General features: G+C 40.1%; 1 protein-coding gene across 2 annotated transcripts; it reads right to left on the reverse strand.

Annotated features, from left to right (window-relative positions):
• Positions 1 to 113: 113 nt before the first annotated feature.
• LOC124383992 (butyrophilin-like protein 2) lies at positions 114 to 17,708 on the reverse strand. Of its 2 annotated transcripts, none has more exons than XM_046846431.1 (10): positions 16,960 to 17,708; positions 13,570 to 13,911; positions 5,815 to 6,147; positions 4,514 to 4,897; positions 3,627 to 4,010; positions 3,302 to 3,313; positions 3,162 to 3,206; positions 3,023 to 3,067; positions 2,536 to 2,580; positions 114 to 801 (listed from the first exon to the last, which is right to left on the reverse strand). In XM_046846431.1, exons 1-10 carry the CDS (start codon positions 17,303 to 17,305, stop codon positions 797 to 799), a joined length of 1,941 nt encoding a protein of 646 aa, XP_046702387.1. In that variant the 5' UTR covers positions 17,306 to 17,708; the 3' UTR covers positions 114 to 796. The 2 variants fall into 2 exon arrangements, with proteins under 2 accessions (XP_046702387.1, XP_046702388.1); XM_046846432.1 differs by lacking the exon at positions 16,960 to 17,708 and adding an exon at positions 15,962 to 15,996.
• Between the last annotated feature and the right edge of the window lie 245 nt (positions 17,709 to 17,953).

The raw sequence follows: 17,953 nt of genomic DNA on the forward strand, positions 1-17,953 counted from the left end.
GGGCGTGGCAGGGTGCATCTCTGACAGCGGTCGAGGGGGGCGTGGCAGGGGAATCCCTGACAGATATACACATATATTTAGATATTAAAACAAATTTTAAACTACACCAAAAATGTATTTTTATTCAGTACACAATTGTTTTACTGATGCGGCAAGTCTCAAATCAAGCACCAACATCCAAAACCAACACCATTAAAACTGTCTGTGTGGAAACATAGCAAAACCTTCATTTGGTGTCCTCAAGATTGACGTCATTTAAAACACCACATTTACTTACAAACATTTACAAGTATATTTTGTCTACATGCTCTATGTTGAGTCTGGTTTCACAAATAATAAACATACATTTGCATAAAGCATCCATATCTGCCCATCTTGATTAGAGTATTAAAAACTTGAAAAGAATTCATTTAAAAACAGATTGAGAACAAATAAAAATGAGCGATTGAGATTCGATTAATAACGAGATAACATGACAATCAAGCGATTAATCACGATTAAATATTTTAATCAATTGACAGCCCTAATATATCTATCCAAGTAAAAATAAAAGTGGGTGTATTTTCAGGCTGTTTACCAGTAAATGATGTGACACCTCCTTTTCCTTAAAACTAAGGAGCTATGCTAGATAGCCATGGATAAAAGCTAGGACTGGTGAGAACAGTTTTATTATTTCATTCTGAGCAAAATGTTCATAAGTGGAATCACTTTGCCTTGTAAATGCTCTCTCATATCCTTTGCTGTATTCGTCTTCTTTTCAGTGTCCTGCTGTTTCTTTCTCTCTTGAGTTCAGTCTTCACACTGTATAAACACACACACATACACAGAGGAGATGTTTGTGAAACTGACAGGACCATTCAGTTTTATACAACATTTTCTGAATCGTAGCAAAGTTGATACTTTTGATTTGTCTGTTGCTGATTTTGGTTTGGTTTCACACTGCACATAAACTAAACTAAACAAATCTCATAACATATTATCTGTAGGCTGTGTAGATTAGACAGACCACAAGCCGTACGGGTGGGAAAACACACCTCATCCACCCTCACCCTCAGCACTGGAGCTCCCCAGGGTTGTGTTCTGAGCCCCCTGCTGTACTCACTGTACACATATGACTGTGTGGCCACATCCAACTCCACCACCATCATCAAGTTTGCTGACGACACTGTTGTGGTGGGCCTGATCAACAACAACGACGAGACGGCCTACCTACAGGAGGTTAAAAACCTGGAGAGATGGTGCCAGGAGAACAACCTTCTCCTGAACGTCAGCAAAACTAAGGAGTTGATCGTGGACTTCAGCACAAAGCGGGAGCGGTCATACCAACCGCTAAACATCTGCGGGACTCCAGTGGAAAGAGTGGACAGTTTCCGGTACTTGGGTGTTCACATCACACAGGACCTGTCTTGGTCCTGTCACACTAACACCCTGGTGAAGAAGGCCCGGCAGCGTCTGTACCATCTGAGACGCTTAAGGGACTTTAAACTACCCTCTCAGGTGCTAAAGACTTTCTACACCTGCACCATTGAGATTGTTCTGACGGGTAGCATCACTTCCTGGTTCGGGAACAGCACTATGCAGGACAGACGAGCCCTCCAGAGGGTGGTGCGTTTAGCTGAACATACCATCCACACCGAGCTCCCTGACCTGCAGGATATCTACAGCACGCGGTGCAGGACCAGAGCCAGAAAGATTGTGAAGGACCTCAGCCATCCCAACAATGGACTCTTCTCTTTGTTGCATTCAGGGAAACGCTTCCGCTCCTTGAAAGCGAACACAGAGAGAATGAGGAGGAGCTTCTTCCCGCAGGCCATTCAGGGTTTAAACCAGGAAACACCCGGGATCTAAAAGCTGGTCCACTCTCTCCACTCTCTCCATCATCACACCTCTTCTCTGTACATACCTCACCTCTCGCCCACGTCACTTTAAACTCTGGACTTGCACAGCAAAGTGCACTTTATATTATTTATTTTATACCACACCATTCTGCACACGGACACTTTATGGACACTCTATACCGCACACGGACACTACGGACCCTTACACCGCACCATACTGCACACGGACACTTTATGGACAACCCATCACTAAAATTGTCTATTGTTTACACTTTGGTACACACTGTTTACTGTTTAACCGTCTACTGCCATAAGGATTTTCTCTGTATATACATTTTTCTCTCTTTGTTTACATACCTATTTTTATATATCCTTATACATTATATTCTACTTTATATAGTTTTTATACTTTATTTATCTGTTTTTTTCTTTCCCCCCACCCTATTCCCCTCTTGCCGGACCGTCGTATAAAGCATTTCACTGCATGTCCTACCCTGTATGTATGTGTATGTGATGAATAAAATTTGATTTGATTGAGATTAGAGTTAATACAAATTAAGGACAATTAAATTTTTCTATTAAACCGTTCTGAGATGCCAATATTTGAGAAAAGATTGATATGCTAACTATATCAGTGCTAGTACATTAGAGTTAGAGTTGAATGTCAGCCTAAGAGTATAGTGTACGGATTACTTACTGTTTGGAAGGTCAAGTGGATTACTCCATCGTCTTCCGGGTTTTACTTTATTAAAAAGGAAAATGAAGGAAAAAACACTTGATTAGTGAATGTGAAAAGACAGCATGCAGCCAGACAACCCCAATCACACAAGTTGTTCTACCAATCAAAATAGTTAAAATAGTAACAAAGTTAATGTTTTGAAATGGATGTCAGGAGGCTGTTCTGTAAGGAGGAATGGGTTAAAAATCCTACAAGCAATTTTAGAAAAAGTGATATTGAATACATTTCTCAATAAATACTTTGATAAATAAAACTATCAAATTTTTGTGTCATTAGTTTGATTGAGTTCATTTTGTCTGATGCTTTGGGTCAGAATTATAGAGACAATTCTAAAGAGTTCACGAACTTTCATGCACCACTGTAGAGTTTTTGAACCACTGATCACTGATAAAGTCCCTGAGCACACGTTATTGATTCTAGTGGTGAAAGGGTGTAACTGACGTACTGGGTCGAAGGTCACGTGGATCACTTAATTTTCTTGTTCTTGTTTCTGTGAATAAAAAGTGTTTTGTTTTCAAAAAAAAAAAAAGATTATATTTTTATATTAAAAAAGTGATTAGACTGATGAAATATGAAAGACTTACCAGGCTCGCCTTCCTCATCGCTTGATTCTCTAATATAAGGACTTCCTACAATTATACATACAATTTGAAGAATTGTGTCTGATTCATGCAAGAAAATGTGCATAATTTGGAAAAGAAATGTAGAAAATCATAATACTTACCACCACCTCGCACTGTTAAAAGAAGAAATAAGATTAGAAACAGTTACATTACGTATAACTAAAAAAACAGAAATATACTTCTCTTCATTCCACTAAATCAGTAGATCTAAACTTGTGTGAATTACTGTACATGGAACTATTAATGTAAAATATAATTTTATATTTAAAGCTAAAATTAAGTAAAGATTGTGTTTTAAGGTTATAATCATATATTTGGTTTGTTGTAATCTTACACACACTGTATAAAATCTGACTCTAAATGAAATTTGTATATAAATTGTAGTGAATTCAGTGTCAACAGAGAGTAAAAATGTGTACACATTACATCGAAGTATGAGGTGATGTATAAACCGCTCCTTCTCATTCCCACACGTAACTTCACATATGTACTGTCCTGATAGAAAGGGCTCCTGATAATTCTTCAGCATCAGAGACACGTTTCCTTCCTCCAGCTTGTCAATGAAAAGGCTCACTCTTCCCTCGTAGCCCTCCGCCTCTTTCACCTCCCCATTCTGGTACTGGCAAATACAGATAATCTTCCTCTTACTGCCATAGCAAGCATCAATAAACCAACGGATCTCCATGGCAAAAGCACTCTGTTTTGGATTCAAGTAACAGGGTAGAGTGACATCATGACCAAAGTCTACACGTATTACAGAGTATCGGGAGAATATTCCAACATCTTCAGGCATGTGGACCAGACTGAATTCTGTTGAAGAAGAAATATATATATATATATATTAAAAAAACACCAACAGGCAGCAGTGTACTCAACTACAGTTACTATAGTTACTACAGACTATTAATTATTTACATTTGTTAGTGAGCCTTAGATGACATCGAGAGATGTTTTAAAGTCTCTCACAATAAATACAGGTGACACTGGTTCATTAGGTCAAAGTGTACAAACACTAATAATCTAAAAATAATAATATAATCTAAAAACATAGAAGAAAGTGACTCGGCTCTTCAGAAATCTAGATGAATTTCAAGGAGTCTTGAAACAGGTGCATGTTTGGTTCACTTACTTCCAGTGAATAGAAATTGTATACTTCTCTGCTTCTAACTTTGTGGCAAACATTAGGCAATGAACCACATACGGGTGTTATGATCAGTGGTGCCCATACTTTTGACTGTATTGTATATCCACAGTAATATATTGACTATATAGAACATACATCATCATATTTATAGTAATGCAGTGGTTATTACCAGACATATATAGGTAAACTCCACTGCTCTCCATCTTGTGATCTCTGTGAGTAACCTCATGAATGCGAGTTACCACACACTTGTACTCTCCAACATCCGACTCCTGAAAATTCTTCAGTCCCACAGACACATTTCCGTCCTCCAGCTCTTGGGTGAAGAGCCTCATTCTGTCCTCATAGCCCTTACACACTCTCACCTTGCCATTCTGATACACAAAAATGCAGTTTGCCCCCTTAAACCATCTAATCTCCATGGCAACAGCACTGACGTTAGCAGAAAGTTTACAGGGCAGAATGACTTCATCACCAGCAGGTGAGTAGACAATGCATGGTTGGGCAACAGATGATTTAGTAGTGCTGTGCGTTTCAGTGATCAGTTTCAATTCTGAAATAAAGAAGAAACAGAGAAATGTTTTAGTGATTCCGTAAAAATTTACAATGAAATTCTGTATAATCTACTGCTGAATAGAAAAAAAGCAACTCCATAGTGTCACTAATGGGGCATTGTCAGGTGAAACTGAGTCATTTGATGCAACAATTTATAGATATAGCAAACATCCTGAACAGTTTGCAAAAAAGGACATTGCATATTCATATGCAAAATACAATTATTCACCTTTTGCATACGTATTGGTGATCAACTTAAAGCTCATAAGTTCATTGCAAGGTGAGTGACATGCTATGATGTAGAGGGCACTGGTTCATTCTTGAAAAATAAAGATTTTCCAGAGATTTTCATGTAGGGTTTAAACAGGACTAGCAATTTAATTATTTAACATTCAAGCTACTGCTTTACCCCAAAAGGTATCTGAAAGTTTATTTGAAATTTAATGTAAGAAATATGCTTAAAAATTTGCATCTTCATCTGTTATAATCTCTTTTAATTCCCTTTTCATTGGTATAATAAGCTCCACTGTTTTGATAATGTTTTTCATCTTAGATTTGGGATGTGGTTGTTTGGATTTGTGTAAATTTTGCTACAAGACTATTAGTAGAATCAGAGACTGATGTTGGTATTTTTAGGAGACTCAAGTTCCAATTCATGAAATGAATTCTTCCTCTCCAAATGTTATACAGAATATCTTCATGGAGCTAACCTTGCACACAGGAGTACTGTTAAGATGGAACAGTATTGGGCCTCTTACCTGTACTTAAAATTGTAATGCTACATCTTGCAAATTGCTGCTAACTTTGTGGAAGAACCACATTTGTGTCTGATGTTTAGGGGTGCACATAGTTTTGACTGTATCAGTATACACAGCATATGCATCATCACATCAATATTTGTTCATAAATTATTACCAGTGACATGTAGATAAACTCCACTGTTTTCCAGCTTGCGTTCTTGGTGAGTCACTTCACACTTGTACTCTCCATCATCCGACTCCTGAAGGTTTCTCAGCATCAGAGACACATTTCCTTCTTCCAACTCTTGGGTAAAGAGACTCACTCTGTCCTCATAACCCTTCCCCTCATTCAGTTGGCCATTGTTATACACACAAATACAGTTTGTCCCCTTAAACCACCTGATCTTCATGGCAACAGCACTGACTTCAGCAGAAAAGTAACAGGGCAGAGTGATTTCATCACCAGGGCGTGCGTAGTAATTGTACGATTCAGTGATCAGTTTAAATTCTAAAATGAAGAGAAACAGAGAAATGTTTTAGTGATTTAGTAAATAATTACAATGAAATTCTCTAATCTTACTAATAAAATGTATATTTATATATTATAAAAATATTTATAAAATATAAATGCAGAACTTCATGAAATTGAATTTAATGCAATTGCATTTCCACTCATACTGATGGCCATGCCCAAAGCTAGGCAAATTTTATACGAATGCATGCAAGGAGTCATAACTTACAGTGTTACAAGTAGATAATTTTTAGTTGTTTTGAAAAATAGTAGAAATTTCAATATCCTAAATTGCTAATTAGTTTAATATCAGCATAAAGAGGATTTTTTTGTCCATATGTCATGTTATATTTGCCTCTTACTGTGCACTCCTGACCAAATTTTCTACGAACAAGACTTCTGCTAAGACTGCCATCTACAAGAAAAAGCTGCACAAGATCTTCGCAAGCTCCACATCTTCTCTTCACCACTTAACCCCCCTGCTCCACCTGCTTCATCCTCCCTGACAGGCAAATACTTTGCCTCCTTCTTTTATAAGAAGATTGAGGAAATCTGCCAGACCTTCACTTCCACCCCGACTATGCCTACGTTACACGGCCCCACACAGTCTCTCCGCTGGTGTTCCACAAGGCTCAGTACTTGGTCCTCTCCTTTTCTCCCTTTATACTAACTCTCATGGTGAAGTCATATCCTCACTTGGGGTTTTCTTACCACTGCGATGCTGATGACCCTCAACTTATTTTCTTCTTCTCACATGCCTGGCAGGCATATCATTATGAGTGGCAATCAACTGAAACTCAACGCCAGAAAAAACTTAACTGTTTGTCATCCCAGGCAATTCATCTCCATGTCAGGATCTCAAAATAACTCTTCACCACTCTATGCTCTCCCCTTTAGCCACTGCTCACAACTGCTTGGGGTAACAATGGACAATCAACTGTCCTTCTCCTCACTGCTAATGTGACTCGCTCTTTTCAGTTTCTTCTCTAAAACATCAGAAGGATTCTACCACTTCTGTCCACACAGGTTACCCAGGTGTTAGTTTAGTCTCTTGTGATTTTGAGACTGGACTTCTGCAATGTTCTGCTGGCAGGTCTTCCTCTGAACATTATTTGTGCACTGTAAATAATCCAAAACCCAACCCAGCCATTAGGGAGGCACAAGCCAGTGCATTCTTAGTGCCGGTCTCAAGCCCGGGTAAATAGGGAGGGTTGCGTTAGGAAGGGCATCCAGCGTAAAACATGTGCCAAATCAAATATGCGGATCACAAAGGAGAATTTCATACCGGATCGGTCGAGGCCCGGGTTAACAACGACCGCCACAGGTATCGTTAGCCGACAGGGTACTGGTGGAAATTGGGCTACTGTTGGCCGAAGGAGGAGAAGGAAAGGAGGAAGACGTCTACAGAGACGGCAGGGAAAGGAGCAGTGTAGGAGAGTGGAGGTTCGGGTTGGTACTTTAAATGTCGGTACTATGACGGGGAAAGGGAGAGAGGTAGCTGATATGATGGAGAGGAGAAAGGTAGTTATGCTGTGTGTTCAGAGACCAAGTGGAAAGGGAGTAAGGCCAGGAACATTGGAGGTGGATTTAAACTGTTTTATCATGGTGTGGATGGAAAGAGAAATAGTGTAGGGGTGATTCTGAAGGAAGAGTACAGTAAGAGTGTAGTGGAGGTGAAGAGAGTTTCTGATAGGGTGATGATCGTGAAGGTGGAAGTTGAAGGGATGATGATAAATGTCATCAGTGCCTATGCTCCACAAGTTGGCTGTGAGATGGAGGAGAAGGAAAGATTCTGGAGTAAATTAGATGAAGTGGTAGATGGTGTACCTAGGAAAGAATGGTTGGTGATTGGGGCGGACTTTAATGGGCATGTAGGTGAAGGGAACAGAGGTGATGAGGAGGTGATGGGTAGGTATGGTTTTAAGGAGAGGAATGTGGAAGGGCAGATGGTGGTAGATTTTGCTAAAAGGATGGAAATGGCAGTGGTGAACACTTATTTTAAGAAGAAGGAGGATCATAGGGTGATGTATAAGAGTGGAGGAAGGTGCACACAGGTGGACTATGTGCTATGCAGGAGATGCAACCTGAAGGAGATTGGAGACTGTAAGGTGTTGGCAGGGGACAGTGTAGCTAGACAGCATCGGATGGTGGTCTGTAGGATGGTTTTGGAGGCGAAGAAGAAGAGGAGGAGAGTGAGGACTGAAAGAAGAATAAGATGGTGGAAACTGAAGGAGGAAGAGTGTAGTGTGAGGTTCAGGGAAGAGGTCAGAGAGGCTCAGTGGTGTTAAGGAGGTGTTGGATGATTGGGCAACTACTGCAGGAGTGATGAGGAGGCAGCTAGAAAAGTACTTGGTGTGACATCTGGAAATAGAAAGGAAGACAAGGAGACGTGGTGGTGGAATGAGGAAGTGCAGGAGAGCATAAGGAGAAAGAGGTTGGCAAAACAGAAGTGGGATAGACAGAGTGATGAGAAAAGTAGGCAGGAGTACAAGGAGATGCGGCAGCAGGTTAAGAGGATGTGGCGAAAGCCAAGGAAAAGGCATATGAGGAGCTGTGAGAGGTTGGACACTAAGGAAGGAGAAAAGGATTTATACCGATTGGCCAGGCAGAGGGACCGAGCTGGAAAGGATGTACTGCAAGTTAGAGCAGTAAAGGATGGAGAGGAAATGTGTTGACTAGTGAGGAGAGTGTGTTGAGAAGGTGGAGGGAGTATTTTGAGCAGCTGATGAATGAGGAAAATCAGAGAGAGAAGGTTGGATGATGTGGAGATGGTGAAGCAGGATGTAGATAGGATTAGTAAGGAGGAAGTGAGAGCAGCGATTAAGAGGATGAAGAGTGGAAAGTCGGTTGGACCAGATGACATACCGGTAGAAGCGTGGAGATGTTTAGGAGAGATGGCAGTGGGTTTTGACCAGATTGTTTAACAGGATTTTGGAAGGTGAGAAGATGCCTGAGGAATGGAGAAGAAGTGTGCTGGTACCGATCTTTAAGAATAAAGGAGATGTGCAGACCTGCAGTAACTACAGGGGAATTAAGTTGATCAGTCACACCATGAAGTTATGGGAAAGAGTAGTGGAAGCCAGGCTGAGAGAAGAGGTGACCATCTGTGAGCAACAGTATGGTTTCATGCCGAGGAAGAGCACCACAGATGCCTTATTTGCTTTGAGAATGTTGATGGAGAAGTATAGAGAAGGACAGAAGGAATTGCATTGTGTATTTGTGGATTTAGAGAAGGCCTACGACAGGGTGCCAAGAGAGGAGTTGTGGTATTGTATGAGGAAGTCAGGTGTGTCAGAGAAGTATGTGAGGGTGGTGCAGGACATGTATGAGAACAGTGTGACAGCAGTGAAGTGTGCAGTAGGTACGACAGACTGGTTTAGGGTGAAGGTTGGACTGCATCAAGGATCGGCCCTGAGCCCTTTCCTGTTTGCAGTGGTGATGGACAGGTTGACGGACGAGGTCAGACAGGAGTCTCCTGGACTATGATGTTTATGGATGATATTGTGATTTGTTGTGAGAGTAGGGAGCAGGTTGAGAAGAGCCTGGAGAGGTGGAGATATGCGCTGGAGAGAAGGGGAATGAAACTCAGTAGGAGTAAGACAGAATACATGTGTGTGAATGAGAGGGAGGGCAGTGGAGTGGTGCAGTTGCAGGGAGAAGAGCTGGAGAAAGTGGAGGAATTCAGGTACCTGGGGTCAACAGTGCAAAGTAATGGAGAGTGTGTTAGAGAAGTGAAGAAAAGAGTGCAGGCAGGGTGGAGTGGGTGGAGAAGAGTGACAGGAGTGATTTGTGATAGTAGGGTATCTGCAAAATGAAAGGGAAAGTTTATAGGACTGTGGTGGGACCTGCGATGTTGTATGGATTAGAGACAGTGGCATTGAGTAAAAGACAGGAGGTGGAGCTGGAGGTAGCAGAGCGGAAGATGTTAAGGTTTTCGTTGGGAGTGACGAGGATGGATAAGATTAGAAATGAGTTTATTAGAGGGACAGCGCATGTAGGATGTTTTGGTGACAAGGTGAGGGAGGCGAGATTGAGATGGTTTGGACATGTGCAGAGGAGGGACATGAATTATATTGGTAGAAGAATGCTGAGGATGGAGCCACCAGGTAGGAGGAAAAGAGGAAGGCCAAGAAGGAGGTTCATGGATGTGGTGAGGGAAGACATGCAGGTAGTTGGTGTAAAAGAGGCAGATGTAGAGGACAGGGTGGTATGGAGACAGATGATCCGCTGTGGCGACCCCTAATGGGAGCAGCCGAAAGAAGAAGAAGAAGAAATAATCCAAAACCCAGCTGCCTGACTTATGTTCAACCTGCACAAGTTCTCCAACACCAACCCACTTCTGCACTCCCTCCATTGGCTTCCGGTAGCTGCATTTAACAGATTCAAAACACTGATGCTTGCCTACAAATCCAAAAATATACCAGCACCTTGAAGACCTCAAAGATCTCATAACTCCCTGCACTGCACCATGCTGCCTGAGATCATCTTGCAATGCTCAACTGGTACCATCTTCTCTCAGGGTAAGAGCTAAGTTTTGATTGACTGAGTTGATTTACTCATTGATAGAAACTCAAAGCGCTTTTGTATGTAGTTCTGGATTAGGGCATCTGCTAAATGCCATAAATGTAAGTGTGTGTGTGTGTGTGTGTGTGTGTGTGTGTGTGTGTCCGACAGTGGATCACTGAACCAGAGACATCTGTAGTCATTTCCTCACATGGGGAAACAACAAAAACCACTGACATTACGGAAAAAGACCAAAATTAAAGAACATGCAACGAAAAAAAAAAAAAAAAATCGCTGATAGCAACAAATAAGGTGACGGGGAATCGCAGAGGCCTCATGTTTTTTGAATATTTGCATACGATATTCGATATGATGTTGTGCTGCACTATAGCCCCACCATTAGGCTAATCAGTCATGTCATTCTCTTGCCTGAGTTGATTGATTGAGTCCTGCATACTGGCCATATTTCATGTCATTTGAAATTTGTAACAAAAAGGTTTGAATTTATCATTAATGTTGAGTCGATTCACGAAAACGCTATTGTTGTTCTGATGATTCATTTAGAGACAATAAACAGTTCTTATTGGTCTTCTTCTTCTTCCTCTTCTTCTTTTGGCTGCTCCCATTAGGGGTCGCCACAGCAGATCATCCGTCTCCATACTACTCTGTCCTCTACATCTGCCTCTTTCAAACCAACTACCTACATGTCTTCCTTCACAAACTTTCCCTTTCACTCTCGCAGATACCCTTCTATCACAAATCCTTCCTGCTATCACTCTTCTCCACCCACTCCACCCTGCCTACACTCTTTTCTTCACATACTTCTCTGACACACCTGACTTCCTCATACAATACCACAACTCCTCTCTTGGCACTCTGTCGTATGCTTTCTCTAAATCCACAAACACACAATGCAACTCCTACTGACCTTCTCTATACTTCTCCATCAACATTCTCAAAGCAAATGTGGTGCTCTTTTTTGGCATGAAACCATACTGTTGCTCACAGATGGTCACCTCTTCTCTCAGCCTGGCTTCCACTACTCTTTCCCATAACTTCATGGTGTGACTGATCAACTTAATTCCCCTGTAGTTACTGCAGGTCTGCACATCTCCCTTATTCTTAAAGATCAGTACCAGCAAACCCTTCTTCATTCCTCAGGCATCCTCTCACCTTCCAGAATCTTGTTACACAATCTTGTTAAAAACATCACTGCATCTCTCCTAAACATCTCCAAGCTTCTACCGGTATGTCATCTGGTCCTTCTGACTTTCCACTCTTCATCCTCTTAATTGCTGCTCTCACTTCATCCTTACTAATTCTATCCACTTCCTGCTTCACCATCTCCACATCATCCAACCTTCTCTTTCTCTCATTTTCCTCGTTCATCAGCTGCTCAAAATACTCCCTCCATCTTCTCAACACACTCTCCTCACTATTCAACACACTTCCATCTCTATCCTTTACTGCTTTAACTTGCAGCACATCCTTTCCAGCTCGGTTCCTCTGCCTGGCCAAGTCGGTATAAATCCTTTTCTCCTTCCTTAGTGTCCAACTTCTCCTACAGCTCCTCATATGCCTTTTCCTTGGCTTTTACCACATCCCTCTTCACCTGCTGCCGCATCTCCTTGTACTCCTGCCGACTTTTCTCCTCACTCTGCTGATCCCAATTCTGTTTCTCCAACCTCTCTCTCCTTCTGCTCTTCGGCACTTCCTCATTCCACCACCAGGTCTCTTTGTCTTCCTTTCTATTTCCAGATGTCACACCAAGTACCTTTCTAGCTGTCTCCCTCATTAATTCTGAATCTCACACTACAGTCTTCCTCCTTCAGGTTCCACCATCTAATTCTTCTTTCAGTCCTCACTCCCCTCCTCTTCTTCACCTCCAAAACCATCCTACAGACTACCATCCGATGCTGTTTAGCTACACTGTCCCCCGCCTCCTACATCTCCTACATAGAACATAGTCCACCTGTGTGTACCTTCCTCCACTCTTATACGTCACCCTCTGATCCTCCTTCTTCTAAAAATAATTGTTCACCACTGCCATTTCCATCCTTTCATCAAAATCTACCACCATCTGCCCTTCCACATTTCTCTCCTTAAGACCATACCTACCCATCACCTCCTCATCACCTCTGTTCTCTTCACCTACATGCCCATTAAAGTCTGCCCCAATCACCAATCTTTCATTCTTAGGTTCACCTTCTACCACTTCATCTAATTCACTCCAGAATTTTTCCTTCTCCTCTATCTCACAGCCGACTAGTGGAGCATAAGCACTGATGACATTTATCATCACCCCTTCAACTTCCAGCTTCACGTTCATCACCCTATCAGAAACTCTCTTCACCTCCACTACACTCTTACTGTACTCTTCCTTCAGAATCCCCCCTACACCATTTCTCTTTCCATCCACACCATGATAAAACAGTTTAAATCCACCTCCAATGTTCCTGGCCTTACTCCCTTTCCACTTCTCCTGAACACACAACATATCTACCTTTCTCCTCTCCATCATATCAGCTCCCTCTCTCCCTTTACCAGTCATGGTACCAACATTTAAAGTACCAACCCAAACCTCCACTCTCCTCCACTTCTCCTTTCACTGCTGTCTCTGTAGACGTCTTGCTCCTCTCCTTCTCCTCCTTCAGCCAACAGTAGCCTGATTTCCACCAGTACCCTGTTGGCTAACGATACCTGTGTCATTGGTAACCCAGGCCTCGACCGATCCGGTATGAAATTCTGATCCGTGATTTGTATATTTGATTTGGCACATTTTTTATGCTGGATGCTCTTCAAAACACAACCCTAAGTAAGAGTGCACTGGTTTGTGCAACACTAATGGCTGGGTTAAACAGTTCATATTAGTAAACAGTTGTCATTATTGAATATTTGCTTGTCTGGAAAAACTACCTCTTACGCGTAGAGCATTTTGATCACTTTCCACCTTGTCTTTTCCGTCGGTGACTTTACACTTGTAACTTCCATCATCCAACTGCTGAACATTCCTCAGCATCAGAGACACGTTTCCTTCCTCCAACTTGTGGGTGAAGACACTCACTCTGCCCTCGTAGCCCTTCCCTTCTCTCACCTGCCCATTCTGATACACACAAATGCAGTCTGTCCCCTTAAACCACCTGATCTCCATGGCAACAGCACTCTTTCTTGGAGAGATGTGGCAGGGAAGAGTGACATCATCTCCAGGAAAATGATTGGACAAACTAAAACGATTGAAGCTGGGGACCAGTTTAAACCCTGAGAAGAGGAACACAGGGGGAAAGAGCTGTTACTGAACAAAATATTTACCATATATATATATATATATTAGGTGTAACAGTACAGAAAATTCATGTTTCATGTTTTTGTATGGTTAGGGGAAAGAAATTCAAAGCAAATAATTCCTTGTCGTTTTGTTTTAATGTCATTTATTATTAACAGTTTATTCCTTTTAACAATTTAAAATAAATGCCTGCTTGGTTTAAATAAAATATAAAATATTTAAAATATTTGTGCCTATTTAATCGATTATTCATTTTAATAATCGATTAAATCGGCACAAATGTGGCACAAATGTTTTTTTTTATGATATCTATCTTTAAGATATTAAGATATGTTCTTAACTGTTTTCTACTTCTTTCAGCATACTTTAAATATCTGTATTCAGGAGACACACAATATATTCATTTTTTTATTTAATTCAAGTAAGTGCATAAATAAGCTTCAGAATGCAGCAGCAAGAGTCCTCACTAGATCTAGAAAATATTCACATCACCCCTGTTTTAATCATCTACACTGCTCCCAATCAAATCTTGCATTGATTATAAAATACTACTACTGACGTTTAAAGCACTTAACGGTCTCGCACCACAGTATCTGAGTGAACTTCTGTACCAGTATGATCCTCTACGCCTACTTAGATCAAAAGGTGCAGGCTATCTGTTGGTTCCTCAAATAATGAAGACTACAGCAGGGGGCAGATCTTTCTTTTATAAAGCCGGGGATCTTCTCACTTCGTCCAGGCCTGCCTCTGGATAGTGTTCTCTTCGACTGGAGGACGGTTTCTCATCAACATCTTGGTTCCATAAAATTCCGGAGCAAGAACGGTCGCTTTGAGGATGGATAGGACTGTAGTTAATGTCAACAGTCTGCTACATTGACTCAGGACTTCTTTTCACCCAGATGAGGATGGGTTCCCTCTTGAGTCTGGTTCCTCTCAAGGTTTCTTTCTTATGCCATCTCGGGGAGTTTTTCCTTGCCACAGTCTCCACCGGCTCACCACCGGCTTTCTCATAATCAGAATGATCTTATGTTTAAGTAAAGGCTTTAAATGATTTTGTTAAACGAACAAACCTTTTTTGTAAAAATGAAAGTGCCCAGTGTTTTCTTCTACAAAAAACTAATTCAGTTAATTTTTATGTAGAATTCTGATTAAAACAGAAATACTTTTTCTCTTTTGGCTCAAATCGCAGGTGCTGCTATACTTTATACCATTAACATACTTTATATTTTTGATACCAAATTTTTCCTGAAATAGATGCCAAGTTTCGGATTTTAGGAAATATATATGGGTGTAATAGTTATAACCTAAAGAAAGTCCTAAAGTTTACTAAAGTTGTAAAAGATTTATCTGATTTTATGAGGTTTCCTACTGAAAACCTTTTTGATTTTAGTATGATGATTGGCTTAATAGATATCCCTTAAAATATCCCAGACATCATTGCAATCCCATATTACTTAAATTCTGTATTGTGTTTAAATTAAGAGATTTATGGAATGCTAAAAACACTGGACTTCACCTGGTTTAAGCCAGATGGTTCAGTCAAATCCAGAATAGGTTTCTGGTGTGTCTCTGAATATGGATTTTGTCTGGAGTCGAGCTCCATAGTTTCTGATGCACCTCCAACTGACCATTGTATGGTTAAACTTATTCTGGTACCTGTTAATACGTATCAGAGAAAAGGATTTGGAAATTTAACTCCAATCTTCTAAATATATATAAAATTGAAAATTCAAAATATTACAGCTACAATCAATAATATAATTCTAGATTCAAATTGTACAACTTATAGAGAAATGAGAATATCTATAAAATAAAGATGTGTTGGATCTCTTTGTTTTATGGTACATTAGGAAAGGAAAAGCACACTACATTAGATAAGGTATTTTGGTCAAACCCTACAAAGAAGGAGGCCTAAAAGCTATCGACATTAAATGTATTAACAGCACTATTTAAATATATTGGCTAAGATCGTTTTTGAAAAATGTAAATATTTGAAAATAATAAATGAAAAATTAAAGTACCAACATTTAAAGTGCCCACCCAAACCTCCACTCTCCTACACTTCTCCTTTTACTGCTGTCTCTGTAGACGTCTTCCTCCTCTCCTTCTCCTCCTTCAGCCAACAGTAGCCCGATTTTCACCAGTACCCTGTTGGCTAACAATACCTGTGTCATTGGTAACCCAGGCCTCGACCAATCCGGTATGAAATTCTCATCCGTGATTTGTATATTTGAAAAATGTAAATAATTGTTGGTTTTATATTCTTCAGCCAAATATTTACGAAAATAGATGGCTTCAATCTTCTCCTTAGTTCTAACTATGACCTTAAAAAACTTCCTGTTAAGTTATGTGTTTTATCAACAGGTTTTATTTATTCGAACTTGATCTAAAAGCATCATTTTAGTCATAATTTAGACATAATGTTCCTTTGTGGAATTCTCAAAATAATGTGACCCCTCTCCTTGGGAGGATTTGCATTACTGGGTATTCCCTATATTTGAAGATGTACCGGTATTAACAAAATAAAATGCAATTGTTTGTATAATTATGAGAGATAAAACACATGGCTTAGCAATTAAACAGAATACTTTAATTTAATTTAATTTAATTGTATATTTTATTTATATAAAATATAAAAAAATATTCATATAAACATAATTTTCTTGCATAAAAATGATTTCTCAAAACACTTCTTCATATTTCACAAAGAATTCTGTCATTACTTCTTATCTTTAAAATGAACCGAAAAAAAAGAACGTCTTAAACCTCCGTAATTTGATTAAAGATCTTACACTTGCAGAGAACCCCAACCTTTTTCATTACTGTTGTTTTTTATAATCTGTTTTTAACATTATAGTATGATGCTTGTCTGTGTAAGAAATTCTCAGGCCATATTGTGATTGTTCATGTTGTTCAATAAGATGTGTACACCAAACTGAAAGTCCTGTACCGGAACCGTTCGGTACGAATACATGTACCTTTACACCACATATAGAGATCATGAGTAAGTAAGAAACACTTACCTGCGACATGCAGATAAATAACAGCGACATCTTTTATTATTTTTCCGTGAGCTTCACACCTGTACTGTCCAGAATCTGTGACTTTAACATCTGTCAATGTCAGGGACAGGGTACAATTAAAGGCCTCCTGATGAACACATTTTGTCCCCTTATACCACCTGATCTCTCTGGTACTTTTACTGATTTTACAAGAGTAGCTACATTGTAGTGTGACTGTATCACCAAGAGAAGAATGCACTATAGAAAAGTCAGTATGTAAGGTTCTCGCTGAAGCAGACATGGAGCGCAGAGGAGGAAGCTGTCGCTCAGATACAGAGAGTCTCGGTGTGGAGAAGATGGAACCCATTTTACTGGGTCTTTAATGGATCTTGAAGTGGAATGAAATACAGTTCCACAGAATGGCACAAGATACCGGAGAGCACAGGACGGAATAATAACTCCAGAGCAGACAGAACACAGATCAGAACAAATCCAACACCAGGGAAATACAGACCAGGATGAAGCAAGATCCGAAAAAAACAACACAATTTAGAAACCAAACACCGAAAAACAGTCAGTAAATGCGATACCGTGGAACTGAGCACTGTAAAGCAGAGACTCTGGAAACAGAGACCCCGAAGGCGCAATCCAGCAGAGAAAAAGCAAAGAAGTGGAAAATGGTGGCAACCCGGGAAAATTGCAGATGTCTGCGTCAGCAAGTGTCAGAAAAACGAAACCGAAAGTAAAATCGCTTTCTTGCATCGCCAATGTTTTTGACGTCAGTCCAGTCTTATGGATCCTTTTGCGTTTCATGTACAGCTTTAATCATTTCTGAGTGAGTGAATGATGATGAGGAATTGATTCATTAATGAATGAATGAATAATAAAATAAGAATAAATAAATAAATAAATAAATAAATAAATAAATAAATAAATAAATATTCTCTATGCTTGTTGTTCAGTGCAGAATAAACCTTCGTGATGTTCTTACACATATTCTTTATTTACATTCAGT

The sequence above is a fragment of the Silurus meridionalis genome, chromosome 4 (assembly GCF_014805685.1).
Source record: "Silurus meridionalis isolate SWU-2019-XX chromosome 4, ASM1480568v1, whole genome shotgun sequence".
Lineage (NCBI taxonomy): Eukaryota > Metazoa > Chordata > Actinopteri > Siluriformes > Siluridae > Silurus > Silurus meridionalis.

Excerpts from the sequence above, each read along its gene's own strand:
- LOC124383992 (XM_046846431.1), bottom strand. The coding sequence starts at position 17,305 with ATGGGTTCCATCTTCTCCACACCGAGACTCTCTGTATCTGAGCGACAG. Across the intron at positions 4,898-5,814 it reads AGTTTATCTACATGTCACTG|AATTGAAACTGATCACTGAA; the intron begins GTAATAATTTAT and ends TCTTTATTTCAG. Across the intron at positions 2,581-3,022 it reads TCCACGTGACCTTCGACCCA|TAAAACCCGGAAGACGATGG; the intron begins GTACGTCAGTTA and ends TTTTTAATAAAG.